Source organism: Amphiprion ocellaris, chromosome 1, assembly GCF_022539595.1.
Source record: "Amphiprion ocellaris isolate individual 3 ecotype Okinawa chromosome 1, ASM2253959v1, whole genome shotgun sequence".
NCBI classification, from domain to species: domain Eukaryota; kingdom Metazoa; phylum Chordata; class Actinopteri; family Pomacentridae; genus Amphiprion; species Amphiprion ocellaris.
The window spans coordinates 8,751,294-8,771,437 of record NC_072766.1 but is presented as its reverse complement, the minus strand read 5'-3'; the positions used below and the strand labels follow the sequence as shown (position 1 = coordinate 8,771,437).

The window sequence follows — 20,144 nt, the reverse complement described above, 5'->3', positions numbered from 1 at the left end:
TTTTCCATGTCCAGTTCAGAAATCCATTACAAGGTCAACAGCTTCAGTCCACCTCAGCCGTGTCTGACAGAATCACATAAAGTGAATATCTGAGCTCCCAATCTACCACCTACCTCCTGAGTATGCACACAGTATTGCTGTGGAATGACTTCTATACATCTGCAAGCTATAAAAATAACCGCATGCCTGGTATTTTACTGTCGCAGTCGTCCTTTTGGTAATTTTTTTTGCTACATTCCAGTATGTCTGACTTCCTAGTTACCTAAAGGAAAGGGTGGCACACAAATCAGATTGAATATTAATGACTAAAACCACCAAATCAGCGTCCGAATCTAAACGTGCTTATTTTGTTGTTTCTCTTTTCCTCATAGAGCTCAGAAGAAGAAAGAAAAAAACAAAGCTGGGAAGGAGAGACAATCATGAAATGTGAACATCTGTGGCGACGCGTGTTACATATATGTGCTGCATTGAAGGTCAGTGCCTCGTACTTCTACTGTGCAATATTTGGCGGATCATAAAGACGCTACCATGTGCAGGGTTGCTGTGCATGCAAAATTTCAGGTCACTACCACTGGGAACCAATAATGCCTTTGGCTAAGCAACAAGATGCAAATACATCTATTCAAATTCGTACCACTCCGTACACATTCAAGCTTTACACAAACACTCGCACACAACCTCGACTCACAGAGCTGCAGAATTAAAATACATTGCATTCATTTCAGACATGAATAAGTCACAGTCCTGGGGCCATATTTGATCTGAGACGAGTTCAAATCCATATTTCTGTGTTCTTTTTGTTTTTTTTTTCCAGTTGACCAAGAGAGGAGAGTTGTTTAACATATCTTTGTGAATCCAAAATGTTGTGCCTACCCTCCTTGTTGCCGGATGTAGTTGAACAGCCTCTCAGTCCAGCGACAGGCCCAGATTACCCATCTCACCCAGGCAGTCATAAAGATAATGGCAGGCAGGCAGCATCCTCCACTCCAGGCTGTCGAGCAGACGGAGGTTAGTCAGAGTTAGGAGATCAATGCACTTATATGTCACACCCAGAGCTCCACATTTCTCCCCCTCCAGGGAGTAAAGACAGACTTTACATAGTCACCTGGTGTTTAACTGGTAAAAGATGGTCAGGAGGAGCCAGATGATACAGAAGGCCTCAATGTCACAGCAGCACATTGGGTTCAATTTTAGCCCGGCTGAGCCACTGGGGCAACCCAAATATCATTCATCCTGACACTGTCCGTCACACTATACATAGAACAGCGAAATTAGCACAAATGCAGAGCTCGTCATCAGTGTGAAGTATGGTGGCAGTAGGGCGATTATTTACGGGCTGCATTACTTTCCGAAGACCTGAGCTCTGAGTCACCGACCGAGCCTGATTATTAATTCCACACTCTACAGAAATATTATGAAGCTGCACTACAGAATGACAGATGTACAGCATGAAGCACATTGTCAACAGGGTGACTGTATTAAGCTATTTTGACTGCTTCATTATGAAATTATGCTTCATTATTTCTGAATCAATTATGCTGTTATGTGGATAAATCTGTGTTTTTTCATGTTGGCTGTTTGTTTTCCCTACAAACTACAACACGTTTGTGCGTTAGAAGGTAAATATAAAAAATGAGCAGCATGGTAGTTTGATTTACTGGTGTGTAATTGGACCATTTGCTGTTTTCTGTCTGCTCTTTGTCCCAGAGCTCAACTTCCTGTAGATACAAGAGGTAGAGGGGGGAGATGCACTGGGATCTGACAGTAAGAGATAACCTGCCATCAGTGGGCCTTCTATTTTTAACAGCAGGTACTAGTAACACATGACGTGGGGCTCTTGTTATCAATATTTATGGAACAAAGATTAAGACAGAGCAATGATACGCACAGCCCCGACTGGATCCATCCTCGCTTAATAGTTTTTATTACGGCGAGGGGGAGGAAAGTGCTAATAGACTCAAAATTTTAGGCTGGCACTCTGCATTTTAGTAATGATTCCTGAGACCTGACTGGGCCCAAATGTGATTAGCAGATGTAAACAGGGAAGCACAATGACGGCAGTGTTGGAATGACTTTAACAATACTTTGTGATTAATTTGGGTACAGTTGTCATTTGAGGAGGTGGAGTCGGAATTCATTTCCAGGCTTTCATAGGCAGGTTGTTGACGTCTCCTAAAGAACGGTCAGATTAAACCAGAAAAGATTGCTTCTTAAAGGCAGCTGGTGGCTTTGGAAGTGAAGCATAATAAGTGGTAACGAGCCAACTATTTCCACTACTATTCTCCCATTCTACATCTGTTTACTGCGTCCAGTTTATATCAGCATTTATACCAAATCATCCACGCACATTTATCTCCACGTTTGCCCCGTGGCACGGGCTAATAACGCTCCCTCTGCCAAAACGTTTTCCACTCAAACACTTAAAAGTTGTGCGAGCAAGCTCAAAAAGAGGTGAAGTATCTTGGCAGACCGTAGAGCAAAATGCCATGCAGTCATATGCAGCCCAGGGGATGAAGTGATTGATCTGTGACCTCGGACTCAGCCATAAGATATTGTGGTGAAGAGTGCGGAGGAGGGCATGGATAGTGGAAAAGGGACGAGCATGAGTCAGTAACAGAGTCTGCGAAAAAGCTGTGGGAGCAGAGGAAGTGTTAACAACATCACAAGTAGGAGCAAGTCAAGTTACCACGTCAAGAAGCAAAAAGGCCTGAGAGTAGGATGATGGTAGGAGCCCGAGAGGTGACGGGGACGCATGCATCCTGATCAGGACCGAAGGGGGGGGATTGTTCATCCACTTCGAGCTGATATGTGTTACCTCTCTCCTTTACGTCGCTGCTGCCTTTTATTAGAAGCCTGTAATGAGTAGTCCTCTGTGTGAAAAGCCTACAAGGAGTGAGTTCAAGGATAATAAGCTATGTGTGACTCTCAAGTCCAGCACTTGTTGCCTGCATGGTACAAGAAAGAGGTACATGCTTTTTGGCAAAAAAAAAAAAAAAAAGTCATTCTAATTACCCAAAGAAAAGAGGGGAGAATAAAATGGTGGTAAGTTTATCTGATTATGCCATCTTGTGTCTTTGAGGCAGAAATGTATTGAAATCGACTGCATTGCAAAGAAAAGAAGTTGTCTAAATAAGCAAGCTGACACAGTAGATTTGTAGTCAAGACCAGATTAGAATCGACTATTTTTTGCCCTGAAAGGACTTTTGAATGTGTCAGAAGTTTGGCAACAATATTCACAAGTGACACTGACAACACGAGAAGTCTGCATATTTTCTCCACAAACTGCAGCCTCACTGTTCAAATCAGTGCATCTTCTGACTACGTGTAGAGTGACAAAGTGGACAGTGTTGCCCCTTTAAAATCCATGATTCACAAGAAGGCAAACTGCGTGCCAGAGCAGCACATCTTGAATAGACATCGAGTTACCTGAAACACTTTGATGAGCATTTTTTTGTTTGTTTTGCGAACGAGATCCAAGGATTTGTCAGATTGGTGCTATTGTCTCTCTTTTTTTTCCTTTTTTTTTGCGGACGCACGCCTCCAGGATCCAATAACGCGCCACCCATGCGGCGTGATTTCCATAAACTATGACAAAAAAAGTAATTTATACCACAAGAATGACACTTTTCTTACACGCACACTCGAGAAAGTTTGGGATGCTGGCAAAGAGTCAGGCAAATATCACCTATTACTCATGTTACTTAGTACATTTGGGGCTCCACTTGCAAGCACAGCGCTTCGTCACTGCATAACAATCAGATGGCTGAGTGTTGGCAGTGCAACTGATGGAATTTTACTGAAAACAGATTTCGCCTTTGAACTTCCACATATTCCTGATCGAAAAAAGTACCATACCTGACTTGTGCTCGCTCCTCTCGGTGTCATTACGCTTATGGAAGGACGTGGAATTAACTTTTTTTTCTTTTTTTGATTCCTATTATATCTGTGCGACCAAAAAACAACTAACAATTAAAAAAATCGCGTCACTTCAACAGAATTTGCCAATGTAAGTATACATGCTATAAGAGAGTGTGTGGTCCAGATGAGAAAGAAAAGAAAAGAAAAAGCAGAGAGGGGGGCTTTCTTTTTGAGCAGCAACAAGTTCCTCAAGAACTTGACAGGCAGACAGAGGGGCGCTATAAATGTTTTTTTTTCTGTAATTTTTTTTCTTTGTTAAAATAGCGACCATCGCTCGAAAGCATCTAAATGACCAGTTGTGCGTAATGCGTAATAGGCCTATGGCCCTTCGCCAAAGAGGGAGTTAACGGTGTATAACACAAACACGTGAATATGGATGTGTCTCAGAAGTTTTATGGTTCTGTCATTGTTCCTCGATGCGGATTTTAAAGGTCTGAGACGGTGAACGAGCGATCAGTCAGGAACTAGTATCCCCCCATAAACTTGTGCCGCCGTCGCTTATTTCAATCACGTAAGACCCCTAATGGCGTTGTCCGGGCGAGGGTGTTACGTATATCTGTACAAGCTTTTTCTGACAAGCCCGGCTTGTTGATATTTGTCTTTTACTGTAGAGCCACTAAGGTGTTGCCTAAGAGAGTTTAAGCACGCCGATATTGCAAAGGGTTATTAGATTCATAAGTCAGCGAAGTGGTGGGCGATCTACTGAGCACAGCAGAAGTTCTCATATGATGACTTCAAACAAGACACATTACCTACCAGCATCTGTTGGAGTGAGTGGATATTAAGACACTTCTATCTCCAGGACAGCGTAGGGGGAAAATGGTAAGTAGCAATGGAAAACACACAGCAATAGAAAGGGGGATGATTACCAGTTAAATAGTCGTGCTTGCTGTTTGGTCTTGGCAACGCATTGCTTGGAGAAGGGTTGGACTCAGTGGCTACTTGTGAAACTCAGTATCGAGACCCATGTCTGATGAGGCTGATGTTGACAAAGCTTGTGTGAAAAAAGGCTGTGTGGCATTTCTCCGCTCAGGATATGCCGGTACAGTGAGAGGGGTAAGGAAATATTACATTGTGTCTGCGCGCAATGTGCTGTGGATGTGATGTAGGCTATAGGCTGCTGTGTTGGAGAGGTGCTGTGTGTGCTGCCAGTGGAGGGCTTTATATTTTATGCATGTATGGATGTTCCTTTTTTTTGAGAGAGAGTGCGGTGCTCATGTTTTCTTTCAAACAAGAAGAAAATAATAAAACAAGAGACATAAGCAACATGTGCCACTTAGCTGTGACACTTGTCATAAGCATGACATGGAGAACAATAGGGGCTTCTTCAGTATCAGCGATTGTAATCTGGCGTGAGAGTGTAGCCTTTTTTTTCTTTTTTTTTTTTTTTGTTAAGGGCGACCATACAGTGAACTGATACCGGCGTTTGTGATATAGATGCTGCTATCTGGAAGGAAATGTCCGACCAATATGTGATCAAATATTAACAGGACTTGGTTTGGCAAGGGGTGGGAAAATACACGTGACAAGACGCGGGGAAGCAGCAGCAGCAGCAGAGAAGGGGGGAAAAAAAGCAGTTTAAAGTGGGCACTCAAACAAAAGTATATAGATATTTTCTTGGCCCCCTCTTAGTTACCCTGGCTGTGTTATGCTTTCAGCACGTTGGACAGAGGCACCGGAGTCGTGCATGGACTAAAACGCCGAGTGGACGCCAACTCTTTCTCTCTCTTTTCCCAGCCCCCCTTTGCCAAAACCTGGGATTGTTTTTTCCAACTTTTGGTAAGCTTATTCTGAAGGAGCCTGTGGTCTGTTAACGGAAAATAAACGGGATTATACAGAGCAAATATTTCATAAAAAGGGGAGAAAAGAACAGAAAAGGGAGCGCTTGCCATTTAAAACGAGCTTGTGCTTTTAAAAGAGAAATGTGTTTTTGTAGGGAGCACTGTGAAAGTTGAAATGTTAGGGCGTCTGGTTCTTTTGCACACCACATTCTCGGTACCTATAAGCCCCCCCACACTGCGTTAAACTTTGGGACATGCAAGTCTTGGTCGCGGAGATCTAACCACGCACATAGTGGTTGTCAGCCCTTGTAAAGGTAAGAGCACAATCCATTGTTTTCATGTCAATCCTTTTTTTATTCCTGTCGTCTTTACGGGCTTCTTCTGGCTTTTTTTCTCTCAAATGAACTTCGGCTTTTAAAAAACTACAGCATGCAGCCCCTTTCGCTTTGGCAGTTTGGTAATTGTGGACATCAATGACCGAGATAAAAATCCGATCCAGGTGACCGGCACCGTTTTTTTTTCCTCCTCTCTCTTCTGAAAATGAAGTTGCATTTATAAATTACTGGTGCGTTGCACATTCACATAGGCTTGGAGTCACTTGAAACGTTCAAATTGGGACTCGTTTTCGTGTTTTTTTTCTTTAAAGGGGAGGTTTTTATTGAAGCGTTTTCTTTTGTGGAGTTTCCGAACACTGGCTGCTGCAACATAATTTGCGTAATCGTTGCGTTGTGCCTAATCATGCTCCCAATATGGGACTTAAGACGCTGCAGTGATCCTTCCAGAACGAAGTGGAGTGATGTTGGTGCATATCATGAAATAGTCTATCTATCTATCTATCTATCTATCTATCTGTACGTATTTTTCTTGTTTGGTCTGCTGCATTCATGTTTTGTCTTGATGTCAAACCCTCCGGATTTTGTTATCGACCAAAAATAGCCCTACTCTTTACCCCCCCGGCTCCCCTCCACTCCCCTCCCCTCCATCGGCCCCCCAACCTCCTCCTCCTCCCGTCATCGCCATCAAATCACTTGTGTTTTTACTACGACCGCTCCACGGTTTCATTCATAAGGTGCTTTTCACTTCACCTGCTACCCTACCCCCCTTCTTTTGTCCGCACACGGCTCCGTGTCGACCTGTCAAAGGCAGGCTCATGCCAACGAATGACAAAATGATGTTTTTTGTTTTTGTAAAAAAGGATGAATTAATTCTTTGATCGCTTTTACGTGTGTCATTTTGTGCTAAAGCGAGGCTCCGCTTTTTTTTTACAGTACACAAATTGTGACATTATTCCCATGTTTAAAAAAGGAAAAATTATAATAAAGATGGGCGTGGTCAAAGTCCATCCACTGACAGATGTTATGGCTGAATGTGATGGAGAGAGGATAAGATGGCTTGATATGCAATTGTTCGGGGAAGCAGCGTTTTCTTCCTGTCTTGCTTTTTTATATATATATATTGGAAATGAAGACACGCGTAAAATCCCTCATCTCGCCTGTTAGATTTAGATGATCATCGCACAAAAAAAAGCTGCTTGGGATTTCATTTCTCTGCTCTCCTGAAGGACTTGTAGCCTTAAAAAAAAAAGAAAAAAAATCGTCTCGCACCGATGCAGAAGCGGTGGATATTGTCTATTTCCCCCCTTCTCTCTCTCACCTCCCTCACTCCCTCTCCCTCTCTCTCGTCTTCTTTGGTCAAAGATTTAAGATTTCTGATCCAAGACGAAGCAATTGCATGGAAAAAAAAACACAACAAACAAACAAAAAAACAGCAAGTGCAAGAGAAAAGCCCCCTCCAGCGCCCACTGGCAGTCCTGTTTTAATCAAACCCTCCACATGCAGCCTTCGATATAATACTTGGATATGAACGCATCCAGTAAATTCCTGTAATTGCATTTGAATGATGGGACTTTTCCGCTGGCGTTTTCGGTAATTTTGACCCAGCGGTGTAATGTGCGCAGATCGCTTTCTGCATATTATAGCCTATTACTCCTCATTTCATGAGACACTGAAACCAAAATAGATCATATTACTTGTTAGGCTGCCCGACATTCATTTAAAAAAAGAAAACGCTCCTTTAATAAAAGCCTGCGTCGCAACTCCAATAACCGAGCCTCAATACCACATAACCGTTGATGTGCGCAAATTATGAGCAATTTATGTAACGAAACGATGAAGCTTTTAGTTGATATAAGATCACAGAAAAATAAATGTGAAAGAAATATTTGGCCTTATTGCAGCGTGTTGTTTTTCCCGGTGTATATTTGTGGATAAATCTAATATTTGCTTTGCGGAATGCTTATTTCCTGGCCATGTAGCAGTATTTTTAAAAAATATTTTAATTATTTTTTCCCCTTCTACTGAGACGTGGGATTATGGTGTGGGCGTGGGCGTGTTGGGTGGAGGAGGAGGGATGAGCGGAGGCGGGTTAGGAGGGGTCTGTGGGGTGGCACGACACACTTTGTATGTATGAAGGTTTTTTTATAGCACTTTTCTGCAATGTACGTCAGCGGATCAGTCCATAAATGGGGCTGCGTGTGCTTGTGTGCGGGCGTGCGCCTGCGTGCGCCTGCGCCTGTGTGCGTGCGTCTCCGCGTGTGTTATCTTTACCGAGAATCTCCCCTCTCTCTCTCTCTCTCTCTCTCTCTCTCTCGCTCTCTCTGCACTCTCAGCTCTGCAGAGTTGGGGTGGGCGTCAATAACAAACCTGATGGTAGGTTTCATTGCAAAAAAAAGGGATGAAATTCTTTCGGTTTGGCCTGTTAATTTAACGAAATGTTCATAACAATTACGCATTACGCACGACAAAAAAAAAAAAAACGAGCTAGATTCGGCTTTCCTCGCCTTTTAATGTAAATGTTGGCCTCTATGCTGCGCCTTTTTGTCTTATTATTATTATTATTATTTTTGCATCAATTCATTCATTTTTGTGGGCTTAAATGGTGTAAAAATTAATTTTCATCTCCCCCCTCCCCTCCACTCCCCTCTGAAAAAATCCACCTTTGTACTCGCCCACGTTTTCATTCATGAAACTTGCCGCCCGTCACCTCCCCAAAGCTGCAATGTCTAATAGAAATTATAAATAGGCGTTATTGATTATTTTCGGGGGAGGGGGTGCTATACGTGGCGGAAATCTCGGCTCACGGCTCGTCGGACGTCACGATATATTTAGAGCGAAAATTAATCATCTTAATCATTATGGAAATGTAGGCTACATCGCCCGCCGCCGCCGCCGTCGCTGCTGCTGCTCCTGCTTTAGTCACCACACCATCATCTTCATCACCAACACCTTCATCCAATTAACAGGCTTGTTTAAACAAGTTCTGGCAAGGAGGCGAAGCACCGAACCTTCTTCCGAACCTTTAATTATCAGTTATTCGTCATTCAGTGACGTGATATGGTTGGTTTCTCTATTTTTTTCTTGTTTTGTTTTTTTAAATTCTTTCTTATACAGTGATGATGAAGCCCACGATAAGTTATTAATACACAGTGGATGGTTATTCTTACTGTAAAGACGCCCTGTATGTCGGACCACTGCAGGATCAGGAGGATGCTGAGTGTGTGTGTTTCTGTATGTGAGAGGAAATGTTCGATCATCCCGGCAAAAAAAAAAAAAAAAAAAAAAATCATTCACGTGTGTCTCTCAGCATGCAGCACATCTCTGGATTCAAGCAGCAACTTCCAGAAACCACAAAGCTTCAGTTTGCCACATAGATTCACAATGAGTCAGGTTTGGGGACTTAACTTATCTCATTTCTGTCTTTTATTTTGAAAAACGTTTAAAAAGATGTACCTGTGGTTGCATATGGAGGCAGCATGTGCCATTTCAAACCAAGCACGAGGCATATTCAAGCCCAAAAAAATGCTGCTTTTTCAGCTCACAACAAACATTTCAGCATTTCCAAGTTATTCTGTGGTTTGATTAGTGTGATTCTATCCAGCAGGGAGGCATGCAAACGCTATTGATGGGGACAGAAGCCAAGAGACAGACAGAGGCTTAACAGGCTATGGAGTGATTTGCAGTCAGTATCAGCTGTATGAGGATGTGGAAGGAGGAGAGCATGAGGCTTAGAGGACTAGTCTGCTGTGTGTGCCTGATGATTACATTAAAGGTTATTGTCATCACAGGAGGCATGACATTAACCCTCTTCCCTCCTGCATCCGACTACAAAAGGCTGAGTTTACGTGTTTGCCACTTTGGAGTTTTCTCAACTGTTTCCTCCAGCTCACTCTCAACTCCTTTGACGTCACCCAGCCTCATACAAAATGTTTTCTCAGTTGACGTGTTTGCTCCTGGAGCAGGAATGCAATTTTACTTTGATCAAAATACCCTCATCGCCTTCCTTTATCCCCAGCGAAAATGACATTTCACAAAATGTCATTTCGTCCGTGTTACATGGTTTCTCCTCTCGCACAAGGAGGCATAATTCTACTTGTTAAGTGAAGCTTTTCGGCAGTGCGGACCTGTCAGCATCGTGCTGCATTTGGCAAGAGAAGCCTTGAAAGGTTATACAAGTGTGTCGTGTTGTCAGCTCAGTGTGGTTGTTTCTTCTTTCTGCTACACAAACAGCACAAAAAAAGAGGTTGTGAGCAGGGAAAAGACGTGAGGAGAGAGTCACCCTGTTACTGAGAATTACATGTGTTTAGCCATGAATGGAGCCATTAAAACCAGGAGCAAAACATTCAAAGACTTCATCCACAGTCATCGATATTGAGAAATCTTAAACCTCAAGAAATCTTACATCTCAGTTCCGATGAAATAGCAGTTTTCAGAATGACTCCTGGTTGCCTTGTCACAGGCCAAAGCTGTCATTCTTCTGTGTGATCCTCGACTGGATGAGTCAAAAAGATTCTCACGACTCCCCTTTTCCTCACACCTATTAGGCATTTTAACAACTTCATTCAGAAATCCAGCCCTTCCAGGCTCAGACACATGCAAGCCAAAAGACTTCTCTTGATACACCACCTTCAGTTGTGCTGTATTTGCAGAAATGAGAGAGACCATGTTGTTGTTTTTGCTCTTCTAATGAGATGCCAAGTGATTTATTTATGAATTACTTGTTTGGAACAGCCCTCTTGTGCAGTGTGCATTTTTTTTTATCCTCTTTGGAGTCATGTCGCTCAGTGACTGCTGATGCAACTCTTTGTCATCCAGAGTTTGCCCTCACCTCCTGTGAGCCTTCGGGGAGGGCTATATCTATCTTGGCATGTCCCCGGGTGTGTTGGAGGTGGGAGTGACTCATTAAGCAGGTGTGAGCATCCACTCCCATACTGCTACATGCCAAACAAGAGCTCTCCAGCTCATAAGCTCGTGCAGGGAAGAATCATGATGGCAATATAGCAAACACATCACAATAAATCTTTGCACTGGACCGGGGCCAAGTCACAAGGATAATGAGCTGCTATTCCTCCATTATGCTCACTCCTGTGTTCATCAGAGGTGGAATTTCCAAAGCGTTCATCACCCATTGAAAGGTTATGCCTCCTCTGACATCTGTATTTGGATTCTGCATTACAAAGGGAACAAATTGTTCCCATTTAGTTCCAGATGAGCAGAAACAAAGTAACAAGGAGGAGAAAAAAAGACAATTTCATTGTCTGAGGAGGCTCTGTGTATATCATTTAAACAGGTTTATTTAGCTGGCATTTGGTAATAATAACCTGTGAAAGCTGGTTACTACACTCCAAAGCATTTGCAGGGGAGTCATCCATCTGTTGTGGAGATGGCTCACTTTTCAAAAAGCAAGGAGAAGCAGAATTGTTGTTAGTAAGTTCACATTTTTGTCAAGCAAAATTCAAAGCTCATATTCCGGGGCTTTAGCTGTAGCCTATATAATAGAATGACTCAAATATGACACGTTATGTGCACATTAGATAAGAAGACTGTGAGAAGCTTCTTCTGCTGGATCAAAGATGAATTAAATGGTGAGAGACATTCATAAATATACATTTAAACCTCAAATACTTGAGCTTTTCTTTCCACATAATCCACGACTCTCCTCACTATCTGCAGACCTCCACAAGAAATGCTTATTTATAATTCTCTGAATATCTAATTTTACACAAATAGGCCATCTCGAAATGGCACGCAGTGTATCACGACTTGGTGGAGACGTGCTGTACGCAAAACCTTCTTCAGGAGAGGGGAAAAAATAAAAAGATATGCCACCTCTTTAAGCAAAATACGGAAGAGGAGAGGCTCGACTTGTGCTTTGTAGCCTTATATTGTCAGACATTGTGGTGTGGATGCAGGTCTGCACGGTATGCGGGCAAACAAAAAAGCACATAATGCACACTGAAAGCGCATTAATAGTTCCGCCTCGGGGCTGTTTAAACAGGGAGTTTGGTGGCGACCAGTCAGTCAGCCAGCGGCAGGGTCACATGTTGCAGCGTCATTGTGTAGTAAAGTTACTGTAGTTGCAAAGAGGCTCCTCATTTCAGCTCCAGAGGTCTCTCATCCCGTGGTGCTGCTGGCTGCTTGGTGGTTGGTGCTGCGGCGGCGGCGGGCGTTTTTCAGCATGCGACAACTTCAGTTTCAGACGATCTCCAAAGGAGCCGCGCAGCCATGGGAGTGCATTACCTCAGCCATGCAATTTCCACCATCAATAATTTAATCTATTTGCTCCAAAGCTGAAGAGATATCCTGAAGCTTGTTCGGGAGAGTACACACAAGAAAACAGAGAGAAAAAGAGAGAGAGAGAGAGAGGGGGGGAAATATCGCTTAAAGTAAATTACTCAGGGAGTTGTCCAAAACATCCCAGATGACACTACTGTCCTGTTGAATGGTCTGTTTTACGACTGGGCAGTGAAAGGTATGTGTCCGCTTGTTTTAAGATGTTTTAAGTCACTTTCGCTCTGTTTTGATACAGCTTTTGAGAGAAGAAGACAGCTGGTATGTGTGTGTTTCTATATGTGTGTGTTGGAGAAGGGGGGGGGTAAGAGGGGGGGGGGAGAGAGAGAGAGAGAGAGGGGGGGGGGGTCTAAAAGTAGCTCGATCAAGTCCGGTTATCCTGCGAACAGACAGCGCCGCAGCCCGAGAGGGGATATGTGTAACCTTATCCTCTCGTTCATTAATAAAAAACGGAGTTATTATGTTGATTGGGTTTCCAGTGGAGAGCAACGGGACTCAGCAGATGTAATCTCGAGGAAAAAAAAACGATATTGGAGCAGCACTGAGCAGTTTGGTTATTCGTAGTTATTTATCCAAAGTGGGAGCAATCCACAAACACGTTTTTGTTTGTTTGTTATTGGGGTGTGGGGGGCTTTTTGCGCCAACTTTTACGCACGCATGTCGCGCACTGAACTCTTATTTCTTTGGAGTTTTTTTCTTTATGTCTGTATTTTGCTCGTCTAACCGTCTCCTCTGTGAACTAACAAACAAAACTGCAGACAGTGTTTTTTTTAATGTTGCGTTGTTTTGGAGGGGAAAGAAAAAAAACTTTGATGAACTCATTAAGACTTTATAGGAAACCCGAGACCTAAACGCCCAGCTCCGTCGGCCAACATACACTGTTGGGTCTACTTCTCGGTGCTGTGTGCTCGTGCTGGATACGTTCTCAGAAATAAACACGGATTAAAAGTAAGCCCGGTTTATAGAGTGGTGGAAAACTGGCTCATTTGTGACAGTTTCATGTGAAAATATCTTGTGCAGTCATCATAGGAGCGCATAAGGGCCGGTTGGAAGATGGTTTAATGATGAATTAATGATGTACTTTCCAAAAAATCCAAATTAGAGCCACATTTTTTGGTCAGAGCTGTGAATAAATAGCATAAAAGTGAACTTTATAGACTATATAGTGCAATTACGCACAACAAAATGTGGTCGTGCGCTTTGGAAAATGGTATTTCTATCTATCTATCTATCTATCTATCTATCTATCTATCTATCTATCTATCTATCTATCTATCTATCTATCTATCTATCTATCTATCTATCTATCTATCTATCTATCTATCTATCTATCTATCTATCGTGTTTCAGAGGGGAAGACAGTGCAGGAAGAAAAGGAGCTCTGTTTATTTCACGGTCTCATGTGCCATCTAGTGGGTAAAGTTGGGAACTGCAGCGTCTGCAGGCAGTAGTTAGGTTTCACAGTTGGTGGTTCATGGGTTAAAATGAACTATGGATTTCTTTACGCCAAGAAGCCAAGAGCATTAACAGTGATAAACTCGAGTTTTGCACATTTAAAGATGAGCCAGTTTTCACTATACTGCTGCTGCTGTATCCTTTAAGTTGCCCACTGCCGCACGCGGTGTGGGAGGGAGGCGGCGACTCATTTGGGTGGCATAAATCACTCAGCAGGTATTTGAATGCTGGGCTTTCTGTGGCAGTGGCTGGCTGGGGTTGGCCTGGAGGTCAGCTATAATCTGGAGGGATGCTCATCTATTACTAAATGTGCTCTGAAGCTGTGTCAGATTGAAAACAGATCTCAAGGAAGCAAGCTCTCACATGTGTCAGCCATTACTGCAGACAACTCAATTAGGTCTAAATGCCTTTTTTTAACTGCTGCATTGTGGCACACTAAGGGGTCCTCGTGTAGACGTTTTGATATTATTCGCTATTCTTTTTCTTCCTCCCCCTCCACGTTGAACATTTGGCATTGTGCGCTATACATGCTGAACGTGACAAAACATGTTGCTGGGTAAATAGCTCCGGCCGACACGGTTCTTCAGGAACTGAGCAAAGACGGATGCCCACAAGGGAGAAGCAGCAGAAGGCAGAGAACAAATGCTGCTATAGGTCACGCATATCTATTTAAATGTAGCGGGCATGCTTCACTCTTTCATCTCGCCTGTCGGGTGTTCATGCTGCCTAGTAATGGCTTATAAGATATCATGCATGCTGCCAGCTTTAAGATGAAGCCATAAAGTGTGCTGACATGTGCAGGGAGGCCGGGGAACATTACTGAATGTGTAATAATACTGGCCATGCTAGTCCTTTCATGCTTTAGAGAAACTTTTCAGCATCTGTCAGAGGAGGCATTTATCACTTTAATCCCCACCTGGCACAAAGAATAAATGCAAGGGTAAGTTACATATCCCTGCCATACAGCCGCGCTCTCAAAACAGATGAACAGGTGGTCATCTAGACACGTCAAAGCCAAACAGTAGACAGAGTCCACACACTCACCTGCTCCTATTGTTCGGGGTGTTTCATGCTCTAGGCGTGTTGTCATGAATAAAGGCATGTTTGAGCAGCAGTTATTGCGGGCTTTATCTCTCCTGCACTCCATGTTATTAGCTCAGCGTGTCATGTTTAGTTGGTCATGCATTAGATGAAACCTGAGTGTTTCTGCCAGGATTTCATTCAGAAAATCTGCATTTTAGACGATCTGGGTGGAAGGAACTGCACTTTAAGCAAACAAATTGTCTCCAAAAAAAGCCTCTGCATGTAGCTCCTCTCTTTGCTTTATTATTCATTATGTTAACACTCCAGCCACTTTTTTATTAACTGTGGAATCCGCATAACATCTCCCTTCGCTGGATGTATGAAACAGGAGCAAACCAATCAGTTGTCACATTTAGCCCTTAGCAGATATAAGCCAGAGATTCTCCGCCAGTCCCACAGCAATTAAATGATTCATTGGCTTTATCGCATTTTAACAGGATGTTGATTGAGAGCATAAGCCATATTGATTGTCCTGATGGAAACAGGAAATCACAGAGATAGAAATAAAATCATCTGTTGTTCCCGGTGTGAGGATACCCGGGGGAACGGCATGCAATTGCACGCTGTTGAGTGGCATTACCCCCAGCAACCTCCACCCCTCCATTCTCTCCCCTATGGAGACCTGGAAGAGACGTCATCTGTGGTTGTTATGCTGCGAAATGACGCTGGCACTCTCTCCACCCCCTGCTACTGCAATATTACCCCTGTGGTCTGTTACGGAAGATGCAGCACTCTACGTCTGCACCATTTCCAGCATGAAGTTTGACGCCTAACAGTAATCAGCCCTCTGCCTTCATTTCCCTCATGTGGAAGTGGAACCATTTGAGCGCAATGCTGATAATAATATCAGCCTAAATGCTTCCTACACATAAAGCTCGTGACTGGCCTCAATCCCGTAAACCTACGTGCTTTCCCGGAGCTGGGAAGCCTCACAGAAAACATTCCTGTTATTGAAACCTTTAACGGCAGTGAAGGATTAATCAGCTCGACTTCGCATGACAGGAAGGGATTTCTGTATTTTTCGTTAATATTCAATGAAAACGTGATAATTAGCTCTTTATGCTCGGCTTTGTCCTCAGTGTTGTGTTAGTTGGTGAGAGGAAAAATACCCCCATCTCCCTGCAAACACATACAAGCCAGCCCCTCCCCATGCCCTCCCTCTAACACACACACTCACACACTCTGGAGGAGAAACGTCACTGAGCTCGGGGAATGAGTGGCTCATTAAGAAGAAGGATGTAATATTCTGAATAGAGACTCCCAGCACGTCTATTTTTAGACGAGATATCTCTATGGCAGTCACTATGGTGTCGGTTAATTGCAGCCACAGCCCCAGATACCAATTAAGAATGAAACAAATGCTTTTAAGGTGGGGTTTCGCTCCTCCCTACTGTAAAGGTCCTTGTGTCCATTCTGAGTGGAGGCAGGGGTGATTTTGCTCGCCGTGTTTTCCCGTGTCAGGTTGGGACATGCAGAGTGCAGTCAAAGCCTCGGCCAGGCTATTTTTAAATGAGCCCCTGTGGAAAGCAAGATCTAGATTTTTTTTTTCATTATGGTTGCTTTTATATCCGTCGGATGTCCACCAGTTCATTGATTTGCTGTGAATCTTAGAGCTTCTCAGAGGTAAGGGATGCATATGTGCTCAGGCAATTTGATGATTAAGGTTGCATGTGCGCCGTTTCAGGTACACCTGGCTCCCCGTTGGCTGTTTCTTAACCCTCACGTTGCTTCGCTTGTCTTTTCTGAGTTGCTCTCCAGAGCCTGGAGATCGGTGCCGTGCAGGGAGGATGACACATCTTTCTGTCACACAGTTTCCTCTTGACATCCTGTTATTTCATCCTGCAGTGCTCTCGCCGTCCACCTGCCAAAAAACAAACAGCGTCCCTTAACAAATCCCCTGTTTCCTGCTCATGACCACAAGGTTTAGTATCAGATCTGTCTTACAGCACGGACTGGTTAGTTGTTTTTTTTTTAATAAATGAAACTGCAGCGCCGGGGTTTGGTAGAGCTGACACAAACGCAACATCTGCCACTTAGTCAGTTAGCAAGTTCTGTTCAGTTTGAATCTTCCAGAAGTGTCGATACAGGTGATTTTGAAAGATAATACGTGAAGCTGTCAAACTAAGGAACCAAATATCCTCAAGTCAACGCACAGGTGAATCCGGTCACAGTTTATCCTGACATGATGGGAACCCAAAATATATCCAACCACTCACTTTTATTTATAACATATTTTTAAAAATCTAACTTTTCATCTAACTACTACATGAAGAATCTCAAAATCCACTATTTCTGTTGCCTTTGAGACAGTTCTTCAGACAAACAGGCTTGAATGACAGCTTTGGCCATTATAAAATTACACATCCTTGCACGCACTAGAAATAAACAAAAAAAAAACAAAAAAGCAAGCAAGAGCTCATGAATAATAGCAAGCCTTTAAGGATATTTTGACATCTATTTGTGTAATCTTATCTTTTGTAATAAGCAGTTCCTCTGATGCTCAGCACAGCTTTTATGCAGTGCTGCCAACAAATTGAAATCTAAGCCAGACTTCACATAGGAACAGAATGATTACAGTTTGCAAACAATTTGACAACACTGATGACACAGTGCAAATATCAGTTTAATAAAAAAAAAAAAAAACATGTTGTGATTATTCCAAAGCTACTGGCTCTCCTTTTGGCTCTCAAACAAAAAGTGGAGGGTGTAAATAGTAGGAGAGGCTCACATGGTGCACTATGGGTCAAGAATAGGCTAACTTTGTTGAAAAGGCACTTTGACTAACCATGATGTCCTCTCTCCCCCCATCCTTGTTTTTTTTTTGTCTGTCTCTCTCCTTCTCTCTCCAGTTCCACCAGGTTAGAAGAGTGATGACCATCCTGTTCCTTACTATGGTTATTTCATACTTCAGTTGCATGAGAGCTGCGCCCCTGAGAGATGCCCCGGGCATGCGGGGCCATCGGACGGAAGGCTACTTGGGCGCTGCTGCGACGGCCGCTCGAGGCCACGGGACTCCACAGAGTGGCGGCGGGCCAGGCCAGCGTGGGGAGCTGCCCTCGCTCACAGACACATTTGAGCAGGTGATAGAGGAGCTGCTGGAGGTGGAGGGCGAGGCGGCACAGCTGGGACAGGGGGCTGATAAGAGCCAGGGAGGTGGGGGCCCGTCGTCTGTGGTCGCCACGGAGACCAAGGATGTCGACCTGTACGACTCGCGGGTGATGATCAGCAACCAAGTGCCTTTGGAGCCGCCGTTGCTCTTTCTTCTGGAGGAATACAAAAACTATCTGGATGCTGCTAATATGTCCATGAGGGTGCGGCGACACTCCGATCCCTCGCGGCGCGGAGAGCTCAGTGTATGTGACAGTATTAGCCAGTGGGTGACAGCTGTGGATAAAAAGACGGCAATAGACATGTCTGGGCAGACAGTTACCGTCATGGAAAAGGTCCCTGTCCCCAATGGCCAACTGAAGCAATACTTTTATGAGACCAAATGCAACCCCATGGGGTACACAAAGGAGGGCTGCAGAGGAATAGACAAGCGGCATTATAATTCCCAATGCAGGACAACCCAGTCCTACGTGCGAGCGCTTACCATGGATAGCAAAAAGAAGATTGGCTGGCGGTTTATAAGGATAGACACTTCATGTGTATGCACATTGACCATTAAAAGAGGGAGATAGTGTATAAAATGTATAGATTTTATTGAAGAGTTTAAAAAAGAGAATAAAGAGAAAATATCTATTTGTATATATACATAACAGGGTAAATTATTCCGTCAAATGAAAATTTTATGGACTGCATGTAAAAAAAGATGAAGTTTATACAGTAAAAGTGATACTACAGTCTATTTATTGAACATATTCATGACCTTGTAAACAATTAAAAAAAATCTGATCAGTCATTTGCGCCCAGTTTAAATTACTATATCACATTCCTCCAGACATTGTGATTTGTTTACGTTGCCAAGAATTAGAAAATGAAGGAAGAAAAAAAAAAACACAGGCAAGGAATGAGAGAGGACAGTTCCATCTTCAAAAGCTTGCATGCTGCTTCAATTGTGAATCAAGAAATTCTCCACTTACAAAAAAGGATATGATGCTGACCAAAAAACATTCCGTTTACATATTCAGCAGAAAACAATTTCCTCTCAAGTAATTTATCTGTTTACTGTTCTAAACTTCTCAAGGTAATGTTGGAATTACATACTATGTCAAGGTGCTGTTGTCAAAGCTTTGCTGTTTATTTTTTTATCCCCACCAGAGGAAAAGATATATATAAAAAATTACACACATATATATATATATATATATATATATATATATATATATATATATATATATATATATATATATATATATATATATATATATATATATATATATATATATATATATATAATTTATTCATTGACATGTTTCTGGGTTAATATTATTCATTTTGTATGTTGTGAAGTTGTTTGCAATATTAAACTGAAATATTTGAAGAAATAAAAATGACTATAGGCAACTGAAAAACAAAATCAATGTCGATAAAGTTTCAACAGTGCATTTTTAGGTAGGATAAACTTGATTATACAGACAGGCAGGTAGGCAGGAAAGGAAGGCAGGCACATACGCACACATGCATGCGCACAAACTGAAACATAAAAGAACAAAATTGATGCCGTGAACAACAGGGAACGTCGTAAATACCGGTGGCATTGTTTTACATTTTTACAGGCTGCAGGAAAATAATATATATTTTCAGTAGCAGAGGAGAAAGCAAAGATTACAGTGTTGTGGGTAGGAAGAATGCAGCTCTTGGTGTTATTCAGATACCTGTGGAGGGGGGAAAAAAGTGGCAAAATGCTCCTAAACCACTTCCTGCTCCCCACCAGCACATTACTGGAATACAAATTTATGTTCTTTGATACTTTGGTGTTTAGAGATTTACTTAATTATTACTCTGGCTGCACATGTTTTATTCACAATTACAAGAACTAAGAGCAGAAGAAAAGCACCCACACATTCAAGTGCAGACGAGTACAAGCAAGGCTCGGGTAGAGCATGCCCGAGTTTGACAGTGATGGATTCAACCACCCATACGTTTGTGTGCATTAAAAATATACACACAGCATTTTGTTATGAGCGTGCAGTAATCCCCATCTTTAAAATCCTCAACAAAAGAGCAGTCATCGCAGATTTTATGCAGCTGTACGTTCACTGTGATCAGAAGGAAAAGCCTTTCTCTAACTGGTTTGGCATCTGGGTTAAAAGACTGCTGCAGCTTTAAATCAATATTC

The 20,144-nt window shown here is 42.8% G+C and overlaps 1 protein-coding gene across 8 annotated transcripts; it reads left to right on the top strand.

The window, feature by feature from the left end:
* Positions 1-371: 371 nt before the first annotated feature.
* Positions 372-18,764, top strand: bdnf (brain-derived neurotrophic factor). Of its 8 annotated transcripts, none has more exons than XM_035955969.2 (2): positions 372-473; positions 17,713-18,764. In XM_035955969.2, exons 1-2 carry the CDS (start codon positions 420-422, stop codon positions 18,541-18,543), a joined length of 885 nt encoding a protein of 294 aa, XP_035811862.2. In that variant the 5' UTR covers positions 372-419; the 3' UTR covers positions 18,544-18,764. The 8 variants fall into 8 exon arrangements, with proteins under 8 accessions (XP_035811862.2, XP_035811863.2, XP_023143381.2 ...); XM_035955970.2 differs by lacking the exon at positions 372-473 and adding an exon at positions 3,775-4,006; XM_023287613.3 differs by lacking the exon at positions 372-473 and adding an exon at positions 4,450-4,740.
* Positions 18,765-20,144: the final 1,380 nt, after the last annotated feature.

Excerpts from the sequence above, each read along its gene's own strand:
- bdnf (XM_023287611.3), top strand. The coding sequence starts at position 4,885 with ATGTCTGATGAGGCTGATGTTGACAAAGCTTGTGTGAAAAAAGGCTGT. Across the intron at positions 4,975-17,712 it reads ATGCCGGTACAGTGAGAGGG|TTCCACCAGGTTAGAAGAGT; the intron begins GTAAGGAAATAT and ends TTCTCTCTCCAG.